The sequence below is a fragment of the Elgaria multicarinata genome, chromosome 20 (assembly GCF_023053635.1).
Source record: "Elgaria multicarinata webbii isolate HBS135686 ecotype San Diego chromosome 20, rElgMul1.1.pri, whole genome shotgun sequence".
In the NCBI taxonomy this organism is placed as follows: Eukaryota; Metazoa; Chordata; class Lepidosauria; order Squamata; family Anguidae; genus Elgaria; species Elgaria multicarinata.
The window spans coordinates 10,014,115-10,029,341 of record NC_086190.1 but is presented as its reverse complement, the minus strand read 5'-3'; the positions used below and the strand labels follow the sequence as shown (position 1 = coordinate 10,029,341).

General features: G+C 44.6%; 1 protein-coding gene across 2 annotated transcripts in view; it reads right to left on the bottom strand.

Moving 5' to 3' along the window:
- Positions 1 to 15,227, bottom strand: part of MMEL1 (membrane metalloendopeptidase like 1) — a 46,599-nt gene that overhangs the window by 15,156 nt on the left and 16,216 nt on the right. For both annotated transcript variants that reach the window (XM_063145024.1, XM_063145023.1), the window contains 8 exons: positions 14,785 to 14,903; positions 12,269 to 12,334; positions 11,369 to 11,503; positions 8,231 to 8,320; positions 6,911 to 7,047; positions 6,007 to 6,100; positions 5,124 to 5,252; positions 762 to 860 (listed from right to left, as the gene is read on the bottom strand). In XM_063145024.1, the coding sequence (XP_063001094.1) occupies positions 762 to 860; positions 5,124 to 5,252; positions 6,007 to 6,100; positions 6,911 to 7,047; positions 8,231 to 8,320; positions 11,369 to 11,503; positions 12,269 to 12,334; positions 14,785 to 14,903 (869 nt within the window). The remainder of the gene's footprint in view (positions 1 to 761; positions 861 to 5,123; positions 5,253 to 6,006; positions 6,101 to 6,910; positions 7,048 to 8,230; positions 8,321 to 11,368; positions 11,504 to 12,268; positions 12,335 to 14,784; positions 14,904 to 15,227) is intronic.

Sequence of the window (15,227 nt, the reverse complement as noted above, 5' to 3'; positions counted from 1 at the left end):
ACGATGTATAGCACTGGCCACTCACGGAAGTTGGCAGGTTCATTTCATGACATCGTCAGCATCCAGGGCTGCTCCCGTGGGGAATAACTGAGAAATCGCACCATCTTCCAGGGTGTAATGTTGGCGTTGCACTATAATTACGCCACCAGATGGCGATGTCTCATTAAAGTGAATTGAGCAGATGGAGCAAGCAGACAGAGGAAGTATTCAACTTCAAATCACATGGCCACCCAAGTAATGGCGCTGATCACATCCCAGAAAGAAAGCCACAGTAAGGCAGTGCAATTTTTAATTTTTTTTTTAGGGAATCCTCGGAAGTAGGTTCTGATAGAATTGGGTACTTCTCTATACAAATCAAAAACAAACTTACTTGCTGTTACTAGAACTAGAACTAAAAAATCCATTTGTACCTCCCTCCAATTCTCTTTTATATCTCCCAGAGTGAGTCCCAAGCATCCTTGTAATATATAGGTTGAAGAGTAGTGTTTCTTGTTTTGTTTTGGGTGAAGAAAATGACATATGGTGGCACATCCTAATTACCCTCATGTTTAGTTTTTAATTGGTTTTTAATGTTCTATGTGTGTATGTACTGTGTTTTAGAGTTTTAAAAATTTGTATTCTTGTTTTAGAATTTCTGTAAACCGCCCAGAGAGCCCTGGCTATGGGAGCGGTATATAAGTATAATAAATAAATAAATAAAATAAACCTCGTGAAATTTCACCCCTAAAACCCGGCCCTTCCACACACTCATTTTCTCTCACCTTCTCCCGAGCCTGCCCTTTAGAGGTCTCATCCATCCACTGCAAATCATCCAGTGTCTCGATAAACACCTCGCGGATTTTTTCAATAAGGTCTCGGACCTGAAACAAAGATAGATGGGGAGCTGCAATTCTCCTGCAGCTTCTAATAACAGAATGACAGGCTCACAATGAAGATCAATTGGGTGTGGGCTATGCAGGCTAGTTAGGCCCAGTGCAGCAATCGAGCAGTATAATGAAGTTGTTTCTTTGCTAGCAAAATCCATCTATCCAATCATCCATGTATAGCAATCTTTCAGCAATTTATCACACTGTCCTGTGACCAATGGACACAACCATTGCACAGCCTATGCAGCCCTCCCCGACCTGGTGCCCTCCAGATGCTTTTGTCTCCAACTTTTATCATAGAAACATAGAATCATAGAAAAGTAGAGTTGGAAGGGGCCTATAAGGCCATCTAGTCCAACCCCCCGCTCAGTGCCCAGGCTAGCATGGCAAATGGTCAAGAATGCTGGGGGTTGTAGACCAAGACATCTGGGGGGCACTGGTTGGGGAAGGTTGGGCTATGTTGATAGGAACATGGTTGGTTCATAATGTCTGGGTTGATCAGGGGAGGAGTAGATTTCCCCTCCATGTCAATTGTGTTTGCTGAGGGAATCCCCAGTTAATGTGTTCCATATCACAATGATCGGCTACTGTACCACCAGGGGGAGGGAGTTATTTGCTGCATTTGGAGACAGTACCGAGGGGGTAAATGGAGCCCGCCTGGCAAACCCTTCCCATTCCCATTGGACACTTCCAAGCGGACGTTGAGACATTAGAGTTGTGCACGAATGTTCTTCTTGAAATTCTCCAGCTGATTTGTGGACAGAGAAATCAGGAGGACCATTTCACCGAATTTCTCCAGGGGGACGAGACATTTTCCAGCAATTCCTTAGAGACTGTGGGAATTGTACGGAATTGTGTGTGTGGGGTGTGTGTGTGCAGAATGGTGGCCACCACACCCACCAAAAATGGCAAAGAAGGTTTAGAGGAAAGTCTGCCTGTCATGACTAGGCCTGTTCCCCCTAGGCTGGGGGAAGGAGTTTCAGGTGATCAATCGGAATCAGATTCTGAAGCAGAAGAGACGGTGCCAGAAACATACGAGCCTACATGGCGAGTAGGGGAGGTGACTCTCACAGGCTCTTCAACAGCTGGGAATGAACTTTCGCCAGACTTTATCACTGAAAACATTAACAACAGTCTGTGGGGAAATCAGTATCCTTCAGAGGGGGAGGAGGGCACTTCAGGGCAAGATGATCCTAGAGTACGCCGCAGACTCAAATGGGCGGAGCTAAAGGAAGGCGAGAGAAGGTTGGCCCAGCTAGCTTCTCGCCAAAGGCTTCTTCAGAACCAGCCTCCTTGAAGTTAAAGCGTTCTGGAAAAGGGCTTTCCCTTTTTCTGGAAAGGACAATTGTCTCACTGAGTTTGCATAGTTTTGCCTAGAGGAAAGTTTCTAGAGGTTAGACTCTCTTCAAGTGGAAAGAGACGTTTATTGCATGAATAAAGCTTTGTGAAATACATGGAAGACCTCTTTATTGTCTCCCAATAAGGCGGGAGGTTTGGGAAAACACAACACTGCATTTTTTTCCCATTGGGAAAGGGAGAGGGGAAGAAAAAGAAAAGTCTCAGAATTTCTCAGGGGGAAAAAGTCTTTTGAGAAATTTTAGTTCAGCTCTAGGTGAAACAGGTTTAACACCAGGTATTGTGGGCTGGGCGGGGAGCAAGAAATGCAACTGCTAAAGAGGGCTGGGGGAGAAATTTGATAGGTTCACATTTTAATGCAAACATAACTTAATTTTGCACTTTCAAATCACTGTATGAATCACACTTCTCCGAATTTTGCAATGAGTTCTCTAATTTTAAAAAAAGTGTACAAAATGTGTATATTGGTGAAAATAACATTAAAATGCTTATTAGGAAAAGTTTGTTGCAAAAAAAATTTCTACGTTAGGCAAAAATTGCATAGAAAAAAACATATATTAAGAGAAGTGGGCACAAAAATGTTCATTTTTTTTAAAAAAATAAAACTTCTTAAAAATTCAAAGTTCAGGGCAAACTGAACTTAACATTTGAAAATTTTTCGCAGTTCAGGATGAACCAAAAAGTTGATAAAAAATGAGCAAAATGAGAGAAATGTTCATTATGGTCTGGAGCTTGTATTTAGTTTGGACGAACAGGGGCAAGATCAGATCCCAAAATTGTATGCTTCCCCTAGCATCTCCCTTGCCAGTCAGACTTCACAGCCAAATAGTAAATATTTCCCCCCCCCAAAAAAAAACAATCCCAGCCACAAGTCAACTTGGGGCAACTTTGGACACGGCAATGCAAGACAGACAGCTTAAGAGATAGGCACCTCTGTGTTTGGCTGATGGTGTCTCCTTCTCACACCTGTACTTAGACAGGGAAGTGATGAACATGTGTCACTGGTCACTGAGGCTGATGGGACTGAGAGTCCAGCAATATGTGGAGACCACAGGTTCCCCTCTCCTGCACCCCAGCTTAGGCTGAGGGCTGAATAGAATCATAGAATCATAGAATCCTAGAATAGCAGAGTTGGAAGGGGCCTACAAGGCCATCTAGTCCAACTCCCTGCTCAATGCAGGAATCCACCCTAAAGCATCCCTGACAGATGCTTGTCCAGCTGCCTCTTGAATGCCTCTAGTGTGGGAGAGCCCACCACCTCCCTAGGTAACTGATTCCACCGTCGCACTGCTCTAACAGTCAGGAATCTGGCTTCCTTTAACTTGAGCCCGTTATTCCGTGTCCTGCACTCTGGGAGGATCGAGAAGAGATCCTGGCCCTCCTCTGTGGGACAACCTTTGAAGTATTTGAAGAGTGCCATCATGTCTACAAATAGACAAAATACAAAACTATTTGTAGTCATCACCATGAATACAAATAGTTTCTTCATGGTGATGAAGGGGGAGACATTTGGTCAGTTTTCAGAGGTGGGTGAAGTGTGGTAATATTTTCAGCAGGAAAGTTACCCTAACAGTGAAGCAAGCAGGGATGGTGACTCCTGTTTTGCCCCTCTGTTTTAAAGGGGGAGGTCAATTATTTGGTCTTTTTTTTCTTTTGGTCATTTGTTATAGAAGAAAGAGCAGAAACCCAGCTGCTGCCCATTGCAAAAGAAATAAAAATAAAAATGGCCCTGGTAATGATGGATGGGATCCAACTGTGCTCTTGCATGGCAGGACAGGTCCACTGGTTGTGGCGTGCACGTGGCCAACCCCGCTGTCCCTGAGGTGTGCAAGGCTCCTCCCAGTGGCAGTTGCAATGCAGTGCTTCCAGGGGCAATCCCCAAAACAGGTGGAAAGACTTGTCTCTGGCAGGGGCACAACCTGCCCCTTCCGGAACTGAGCACGTCCGCTGATTTCAGGACTTGCCCCCGGAAGTGCTACATCATGGCTGCCTTAGGTAGGGGCTACGCACGTACTGGGTCTGTCAAGGGTGGCTGCGTGCACACTGGGGCTAGCGGTCCTGGTTGCCCGCACAAGGGCATGATTGGATCCTGCCCGATTGTCATATCTCCAAGCCCTCCTGCTGCTGTGCAAGACAATAAAGAGGTCTGCCAAGCAATCCAAAAAGCTTTATTCAGCCAATAAACATCTCTTCGCACCTGAAGAGAGATGAAACACTAGGAACTTTCCTCTAGGCTAAACTTGGCTAACTCCGCGAGATTATTGTCCTTTCAACAAAAGGGAAGGTCTTTTGCCTGAGTCCCTTTCACTTCAAGGAGAATTCCTTTGAAGAAGTCTTTGGCGAGACGCTAGCCGAGCTGATCGCCTCTCACTTACTTTTAGCTATGCCCATTTGAATCTGCAGCGGACTCTGCGGTCGATCAACTCTGAAGTCCCTTCCCCCTTTGAGGGTTCCTGGATTCCACAGACTCTGAGTTGTTAGTATTTTCACTGATAAGGTCCAGTGAAGATTCATCCTTGGCGGGTGAAGAGCCTGGGAGAATCACCTCCCCCACTTCCTGTGTAAGCTGGGATGTTTCTAGTTCTGTTTCTTCAGCTTCAGAATCTGATTCTGATTGATCGCCTGAAACTCCTTCCCCCACACCGAGGGGAACAGGCCTGGTCATGACACTGGTCCTAGCAATTTTGGTGACTTTCAGTCCACCTCTAGTTTTGCACATCTACAGTTGCCAGTCAGTGTGGCCTTGCGCCAAAGGAACATAACACAGCCTTAAAAAAGGGGGATAAAATTCTGAACAATTACTGAAGAACTATGTGCAGATACATATATCTAGGCTAGCAGGAATGAAAGCATAAGAGTGTGGAACAATGAGAAAGGAAGGAAGGAAACAGAACAACGTACCATCCTTTTGCTCTTGCCAGCAAATGTCTCCCTAACGTACAGCGCTCCTACTGCGTTCTCCATGTTCGTGTTGACGTAGCTCACGCATTCCCGCCACTGGGCTTCTTCCAGCATTGTACCATAAAGCGCCTCAGAGAAAAACGTGTCATCTTTCATCATCCAGCCATGTCACAACCCCTCCAGACATCCCTGCATTGTCTCCCTGTCCCCTTCTTCCCTGGCACAAACTCCTTCCAAAGCTCTCCACGGCCCAGACTCACTTTCCCCTTCTCATACCCTGCTGTAATTATGGCTGAAATCATAGAATAGTAGAGTTGGAAGGGGCCTACAAGGCCATCGAGTCCAACCCTCTGCTCAATACAGGGATCCACCCTAAAGCATCCCCGACAGAGGGCTGTCCAGCTATACGCATGTACCCAAGTAAACCCCACTGAATTCAGTGGGCTTTACTTTTAAGTAGACATGCAAGGAATTGTGCTGTAAGCCTACATATATATTTATCCGAAGCCATCACATATCCTTCTGTTCACCTGTGGCTCAGTCCCCTTCCCCTTCCTCTTCCTCTGATGCATCCCATGTGTCCATTTCTAGATTGTAAAGCCCCTCAAGACAGGGAGAGGCAACCATATTTATCTAGCCATCATTTAGCTATTATTTATAAGGCAATAGACAGAGAGAGATGCACATGCAACGCTCGACATTTTTTTTAAAGAATGGACAGCCTGCCTGAAACGTGGACTATTCCTTTATTTAATTGGTGTATTTATACTCCACCTTATAACATGCAGTTTCAAGGCAGATCACAATATCTCATCGCGTAGAACGCCTACAAATTACTAACAGCAAAACAAAGAACTGTGAGCGAAGTCGGGAGAGGGGTTACCTTTCGGTAGCTTGCCCGGGCATCTTTGAAACGCCGGCTCAAGCCGCTGACCCTGTCGAGCACTAGGCGCCAAACCAGGTAATTCTGGATAGTGCTGGGGATGGAGGCAGAGCAGAGGTTAGCAACTTGAAATGGAACACACTTCTCTGTTTCTCCCTTACTTCCCCCCCTCTCTCTTTTCATTTCACAATCTCTCTTTCACTTCTTGGGGCTGTCTATGCGAAGCCAAAGCCCAGTGCTCCGTCAGTTATATGACGCAGCCACAGATTCACAGCCACAGCGGGGCTTTCTCATGAAGCCGCGCACTGAAGAAGTCAGGAACTTACACCCGACTTTTACGGTAGGAGCGAAGTCAGTATGGCTCTTCCGCCATCTGACCTTGCTCCAGGGCCGATCCAGTGATGGGTCACTGGAAACCAGGAAGGGGGCAGCCCCCCTCCATTACCCAGATGACTTCCAGAAATCCTTGGTGTCAGAATTACATGACGCAACCCTGGGTAAAGGCTTGTTTCTCTCTTTCTCTTCCTTTGTTTCTCTTTCTCTTCTCTCCCACCATTTCTCCCACTCTCTCTTACTGCATCTTGTCCTGTTTTTGTTTCTCTCTTACTATTCCTCTCTGTTCCTCATTACTGTTGATCTTCCTCAATCTGTTTCTCTCCCATTCTGTTTTGCTTTGTCTAACTGTTTTCTCTCTCTCTCCGTTTTCCTCCTTCCCCCTTTTCCTTACTCTGTTTCTCTCTTTATCATCCTCTCCTTTTCTCTGTATGTTTCTTTCTCTTTCCCCCTCTCACTCATTGCTTCTCCCTCTTTCTCTGTCCATTTCTGATTTTCTCTCTCCATTGCTGTCTCTCCTTGTTTCCCTTTCTGTTTCTCTAGCGCTCTCCAAGACTTCCGATGTCTCTACCTGGCTGGATACATGGAGATGACAGCTTTTAGCTCCTGGAGATAAGGTACTCCGTGCACCACCACTTCCTCTTTGGGGCTGATCTCAATGTTTACCGAAGACATTATGCTTTGGATGAAGAGTGTCCAATTAAAATTCTAGGAGAGAGAGAGAGAAAGAGGAATGAGCACAAAAGAAGTCTTGATTCTAAGGAGATCTTTGGAGATTTCATCTTCATCTCACCATGGTCTTCTTGGGATTCTTTCCCCAAGACACAACCAAAGCCTGTAATCCATAGATTTAATTCTTCTCCTTAATGGCCCAGTGTTGCATTCTTGAATTGTGGAGCCCAGAATTGGACGCAATACTCTAGATGAGGCCTAACCAGGGCCGAATAGAGAGGAACCAGTACCTCACGTGATTTGGAAGCTATACTTCTATTAATGCAGCCCAAAATAGCATTTGCCTTTCTTGCAGCCATATCGGCGGCGGCAAGGACATCTCTTCCTCGGCTCTTCTCCAGGTAAGTTACATTATCGGTTTGGGGCCGCACTGGGGTCGCTTAGAAGCGCCCTGGGAATGACGTGCAGATCCCCCCCAGGGTAAAAATACTTTAAATAAATAAATAAATATTTTGACACATTTTTTTAGCCAAGAATTGCACCGAGAAATTTGGGGAGCATGAAAGGCAGTGGATAACTAAATTCCGACCCACACATTAGCCCAAGAGATGCAGGTTGGGTCAGTTTGTATTGAATTTGACAAAGGTGGAGTTCCTCAAGCATCCCTAGATGACAAATTCACTATGGAGCAGAATGCAACATTGGAAGAGGTCCCACGTGAAAACCAGGCCACGTGAGGCTCACCTCATGACAGAGCCACGGCCTCCTTCCCCACCACCCCACTCTACTCCCAACAAACCCAACTCAAACTGCACTTTATATTAAACAGAGGAATTGGTTAGAATCTATGTTGTCATTCATCGCAGGTGAGCGACAGAGATTGATGAATCTGTCTATTTTTATTCCTCTCAATCTCCCATTTTTCCAGTCTTCAGTTCATCTTGAACTTTGAGAGTTTCTCCAGTCTTCAGTTCATCCTAGATTTTTGACAATTGTTTTTAATAAGTTTGCCTAAAAAATCATCAAAAATTTCTCCAAACACATGCATTTTTGTATGAATTTTGCCTAATATATACCTCCTCCTCCCTCCCTCCTCCTCCTCCTCCTCCTTCTTCTTCTTCTTCTTCTTCTTCTTCTTCTTCTTCGCAAGCAATTAAAATGTAAACTGAATGAATTTCTCCCCTATCCCTAGTTAGGGATTGTGTCTTCAAATACTTACGCTCAACTCAAACCTTTCTTGGAGCTTGGAAACAGTCATTTTGTTGTAAAGCAAAGTCACGTCATGCCTCTCCTCTATCGGAAGTGAAGCCTAAAAAGCAAAGATCACAGTTGGCATGGAGGATGGGGGAGAATTTTATTTGGTTCATTTTTTTGTAGAAGAAATTGAGGGGAGACATGATAGCACTCTTCAAATACTTAAAAGGTTGTCACACAGAGGAGGGCCAGGATCTCTTCTCGATCATCCCAGAGTGCAGGACACGGAATAACGGGCTCAAGTTATAGGAAGTCAGATTCCAGACATCAGGAAAAAAATTCCTGACTTTTAAAGCAGTATGACAATGGAACCAGTTACCTAGAGAGGTTGTGGGCTCTCCCACACTAGAGGCCTTCAAGAGGCAGCTGGACAACCATCTGTCAAGTATGCTTTAGGGTGGATTCCTGCATTGAGCAGGGGGTTGGACTCAATGGCCTTGTAGGCCCCTTCCAACTCTACTGTTCAATGATTCTACCAAGTTCCCCAATGTTTCATAAACAGGACAGAAAGAATAGGCAGCTTTAGATCTGATTAAGGAGAGATGGAAGAAAATAGAGAGAGAATGGAATGAGGTACACTTAGCTTATTAACCAGGATGTTAGGGTGGGATATTAATAATTTTCAATGTTTTAAAATGTCTTATGCAGGAGGGGAGCATTAATTAAAAAAAAATCAAGTGTGGTGGAAAGAAGAACTGATAGATCACCCATCCAGGCACAGGACTTTGAGTGCTCTGCTCTTATAGTGTCTGGCGCTGAATCACTGTGAAATTCTACCATGTTTGTGGTGCTACTGAATTTAAGTTGTCAACTCTTATTCTGACCACCTTATAATCTTTAACAGCAATGCAGCAGGCAGAGGCAATATTGTCCCCTCCATGCTGGGATTAGTTTTACCTATGGAATTTGGTCACTGCACAGGAATGATTAATTTCATTTTTGTAAGAGCTTAACAAAATTTGCAAATTTCTTCATAAACAGGATGGAAAGAACTTGAGATGATAAAAAAAAAAAAAAAATGAATGTGGGAGAAAGTGAAACTCATAGATCCGTCCATCCCTAGTTGCCACCCGTTTTTCCCCAGAAGCAAAATCAAAAGACAATTGAGATGTTGCTGCTTAGACAAAACACCCAGGGGTTTTCAAAGGAAGCAAAGGTATTTCTTGATAGCACACAGTTTCTATAGGGGTTTTGGGCAGCTGTCCAACAGAGAATCTAGGGTATTGTTTTGCAAGAGCATGTCAGCTCATTGTCTTATGCCAGTCCCTTAAAAAATAAGACCTTTGAGTCAAGTGCTTATATGACCTATCTGACTTACCCTAATTATAGAAAAGTTTTTACTTTGGCCAGATTCAATGTTCTGCCCTCCAACCTTTTGGAGGGGAGATTCCAGGGAATACCATTCCAAGACCGTCTATGCCCCTGTAATAACGGGGATGTTGAAATGGTGAGTCATATACTTTTATACTGTTCTTTTTATCGGGATCTTCGGAATGATTTTATTCTACCTATTTTATATAAATATCCGGGTAGAGCTGCAAAATTTTATATTTCCTTATTACTCTCGGATAAGATTCCTTATATTACCAATAAAGTAGCTAAATTTTGTGCAATTGCAATAACATGCCGTACGTTTTTAGCCCCTGAGTGTACTCTGTGATTTTAGACGGATTTGTTGATATAACTGTTATGAACTCTGTCTGTCTAGATGTTGGTAGATTTAATGTGTTAACGTATTTTATATAGAGTGTTTGTTAAATGTACTGTTGGTATTGGTCAATGACCATAATAATAAAATATATTCATATAGGGGTTTTGCACATTCCTAATAAAGAAGGAGGCAGCATTAGAACTGACTAATGAGAGATGGAAGAAAGAATAGGAATGAGATATACTTAACCCAGCAGAATGTTAGGGTGGGACATTAATAGTTTTCAATATTTTAAAGTGTCTTACATAGGAGAGGGACAATAATTATTTACCCCATCCTCTGCGAATAAGAGAATTAGCTCAGGTTTAAAACATCAGAAAGAACATTCTTAATGAAAGAGTACTTTGGAGGTAGAGTACATTCTTGAGGGAGGTAGTAAAATTCACCCAGTTCTGCTTCTGTTCCCATCATTCTTTGCTTTCCTCAGTTGTTTGATGTAACCTACATACTCAGTGCCATCACAAATGCTGATTGTGGCTGCACGGATTTGTGGTCATGTGAATATTTCACCTGATAACACACTTCATCATGGGTTTCGCAGTGTCAGAACAAGTCATCCTTTGCTTGTGCAAGATGATATTGCAGGATTTGTTGAAACAAAAGGTTACAATAGTGCAAGAAGGAAGATATGCTAATGAGGATGAGGGCTAATAAACTGAAACTCAATCCAGACAAGACTGGGATGCTGTTAGTAGGTGATTCTGCTGACAGGATGGGTGTGTGTGTGTTCTACCGGTTCTGGATGGGATTGCACTCACCCTGAAGGAGCAGGTTCGTAGCTTGGGGGTTCTTTTAGACCCATCATTGTCACTTGAGGCTCAGGTGACCTCGGTGGCATGGAGTGCCTTCTACAAACTCCGGTTGGTGGCCCAGCTACGCCCCTTTCTGGACAGGGATAACCTGGCTTCAGTTGTCCATGCTCTGGTAACCTCCAAGTTAGACTACTGCAATGTGCTCTACATAGGGCTGTCTTTGAAGATGGTTCGGAAGCTGCAGCTCGTGCAAAATGCAGCGGCCAGATTGATTTCGGGAACCAGAAGGTTCAACCATATAACACCTGCTCTGATCCGCTTGCACTGGCTGCCTGTATGTTTCCAAGCCCAATTCAAGGTGCTGGTTTTGACCTTTAAAGCCTTACATGGCTTGGGACCACAATACCTGACGGAACACCTCTCCCAACGTGAATATACCCGGTCACTGCGTTCAACATCTAAGATCCTCCTCTGGGTGCCTACTCCGAGAGAGGCTTGGAGTGTGACAACGAGGGACAGGGCCTTTTTTAGTGGTGGCCCCCAGACTATGGAATGATCTCCCTGACGAGGCTCGCCTGGCACCAACGCGATCTTTCCGGCGCCAGGTTAAGACTTTCCTCTTTGCCCAGGCTGTACTTACATTTGCAATATTTGTCTCAAACTCCATAACTTTTCTCATTTCTTCTAGGACAAAGTCATCATCTCTGGACATATTCATATCTTCCCTAATCATCTTGGCAATGGTGACCATATATTGGAAGTAGGCGTCCCTCACCTAAGCAGAGGGGGACAAAAAGGATCCATTAAGAATCAGCATTTAAACACAACCCTCAAGCAGTGCTTCCTGTCGGAAAAGATACAATGGCTAGAAGCACAGAAGAAAAGAACAGCAGAATCATTTGTGTCATTTATAAAGCTCCAAACAGCATTGGACCGGCATCTCGGAAGGGCCACTTCCTCCCTGTTGAGCTTGGCTGTCAGTAGAAATGTTGGAAAAGCTTGCAAGACTCGGGCAAAGGAATGATCCTTAGGGGCTCATAGTTCTAGTCTCAAGGACAAGAGACCATCAAGAACTTCCAAATTCTTCTGTGTCTCAGATTAATTTTATGTTATGAATGCATTGTGGGAAATAGTATGTAATGGGGAGAAGGGCTTTCCAAAAATGAGTATGTTAGGGAAAATTGCAGACAGAACATGCATGCATTCATGCATACTAAAATGCATATGAATGTTTGTGTGGAAGTTTTTAAAAATGCAAGCTTATTCAGAAACTGCATGGAGGGAACTTGTGCTTAATACAATGCAAACGTTATAGAAAGTGAAACAGACGCATGTCGAAACCTAGATAGCACCCATGTATCTGAAGTCTGCCTTTTCTTGCTTTAAGGAACATCTCTGGGGCCAGGACATAGACAGTGAATGAGGAAGAGAAAGAGGAATAGCAGCCATTCTGTTGACTCTTAAGGAGATATGAGGGACCCCCCTGACACAATAATTTTGAAAAGATAAACTGCAGCTTGGAAACAGTAGGAAAACTCACTTTTTGGTAGTTGCCGTCATTAAAGTAGTAATCTCTAGAGGGCATCCCCAACCCAGGCTGGTCGATCTGGAGGAAAATAATCTCTCTTAGTGAGTGGGAAAAGATTCAATAGCGATGTCAATATCAAAGGCCCATAGCTGAGCAGGACAGAAAATGCCTTGCATGTCAAAGGTCTCAGTCAATCACCAGCATCTCTGGTTAAAAAGGATCTCCAGCAGCAAACGTGGAGAAGATCTTTGCCTAAGATGCAGAACAGCTGTTGCCAGCCAGAATATATTATATTCTGATCTAAATGGGACATTGATCTGTCTTAGCATAGTGTAATAAGGTTTGGGGTTGGTCTGCATGATCTCCTAGAAACCCCCTCCAACCCCATGATGATAACAAGACAAGCGTTCACTGATTAAAGTGGGCCATCATCTGGACACCTCTATTGTTAAGCAGATATTTGAATGGGAGGTCTCACCAACAAGGAACCTGATTTGGCCAGTCTTTGCCCGGACAAGTCCTGAGTTGACTGAATGGTTATCAGCTGGAATCTTTTGTGAATGGGGAAAGGGTCAGCTAGATTCCCTTTCTTCCCTTCCACCAAGGAAGGCACAAATTCCATTTGTGAAGATGCATTGAGTTGCAGCTGGAGACAAGATATGGAGACAAGAGCCAGACAGCTGGAGGCATCTTTAAGGCGCAAAAGTCCCTCTAGAAATCTGAAGGGGGAGCATTGTCTATTGGGGTGTTAATGTTGTCAGCCCAACCTGCACATGTGAGCGTCAACTAAGCATATATCACGGAAAAGTCATAAGTGGCCTCATTCAAAGGAAACAAAACCCTGGGTTCAAAGCTTGCACCCGTGGAGTTCTCACCCTTTGGAGGATTGGGGTACGATGGCACAACAATACAATATCGTTGGGGAAGGGGCCATAATTCAGAGGTAAAGCACATACTTTGCATGCATATGGTTCTAGGTTCAAGCCACAGTACCCCCAGCCTTAAAGAATCTATCTATCTATCTATCTGGATGCTGTTGTGAGCCGAGCTGTCTGGTTTCCCCGAATTTCAGGGGACTTCTAATGCATTTTATTTGTTTGTTTTAGTCTTAATTTGCACAAACAGAGATTTCCACTAATCACAGCCACAGTTGCACAAATCTGCAAATTCTCAGTGGCAAATTGCACAAATTTGTCTTTTGCGCAAAATCCAGCTGCAAATTACGCAAATTATGCATATTTGTGCATTTTCCATGCAAAAATGTACAGACATTCCGCCAGCCGGCCCGACTCATTGCGCACTGAGTCAAGCTACTTGTTGGAAGATGGAATGGAGTACGGGGGGGCGAGCTGACAAAAGCAACTCAAGCTCTACCGCTACAACTGAATTCTTCCGACATTCTTAGACCAGGCAAAGATGTTGCCTGTCTTTTATTACAGCTTACTGGTGGCGGCACCTTTCACTATTGCACACAAAGGGCATATGGCACAGTGCTTCCTGGTGAGGCCATTTCATTCCTGAAACTCAGTATGTCACAGACGTAGGCCTTTGCTAGACCACGGTTTAGCCCAGGTGGCACACAGATGACGCACAGGGGATCCCGGGCTCAGGCAGGGGCGACCCTCCCTTGGCCCGGGATAATGGGGACCACGTTTGGCCTGGCATTTCCTGTGGTCTCGGGCTGAGCCCGAAACTGCGAGCGTGTAGCCCGTTCCGCCGCTTTTCCCAGCTACTGCAATTACTTGCGAGTAGCCAGGAGAAGCTGCAGATGGGGCGCAGCGCTCCACAGGAGCGCTGGGCCCATCGGGGCAGTGGGAGAGATCGGGGGGGAGAGATCAGGGCTGGGGGGGAGTTGGTAAAGTTTTTTTTTTTAAAAAAAACCTTACTTTTTGTCGCTGCAACACTCCTGCGCTGCGCCCCCTTGAAACACCAAAACAAAATGGCGGGCGCGATGGCTCTCTACTAGAGTCGCCTTGCCTGACGTCAAGACGAGGGCGGGATCTCGCGTTAGTTACAACGTGAGATCACCCCTCCTCCCATACGGATTTGCAGGTAGGTCTAGCAAAGGCCATAGATATTAGCACAGCTTTCTTCCTACTTCTCCAATTTTCTACTTGGGGGGAGGGTTGGGTTTTTTGTTTGGTTTTGTAGCATTCAAACATCCATTATTATTTATTTATTTAAAATATTTACAGACTGCTCCTCATCGACTCACAGGGTGGTGCACAAAATTCATTAAAAGAATTAAAATATAATGCAAAAATAACAAAATCAAAACCAGCATGCAGCTTCCCTGCCTACAGTCTGAAGTGGTACAGTTCTGGCCAGGCTGTGCCATGCGCTCTCTCTCTTTCTCTCTCTCTCTGCGTGAATCAGCCCTTAAACTTGGGGGCAGGGAGTAGCTTGGGCTCAACACGCCGAACGCAACTAGCACCAATGTTTAATCACAGCTTGTGGACGGAAAGAAATGAGCAAACAAGTGTCATGGCATATGCAAACCATAGTTCCGTTTCTTGATGCTTTCTTACATAGATTATATTTCTGCTGGAATCCCGGTCATCGTGCCATACAAACATATCAATGAGGACTCGTGCGTTAAATCGGGAATTCAGTAAGGCGAGCTTTTCTTCCAAGCTCCAATTGGGCTCTATGGCAAAAAGATTTATATAAAAAGGACATATTATTTTCCTTTCCACAGAGGACGGGATCCCAAGAGGGCTGCATTTGGCTCTAAGCCAAAAGTTCCATACCCCTGCAGCATAATAACAACAATAACAACAATAACAACTACCATTTTATTTCAGTTGTGTGTGCTGTCTGAGAATCTGGGCAGGAAGGAGAATCATCATAGAATCATAGAATAGCAGAGTTGGAAGGGGCCTACAAGGCCATCGAGTCCAACCCCCTGCTCAATGCAGGAATCCACCCTAAAGCATCCCTGACAGAGGGTTGTCCAGCTGCCTCTTGAAGG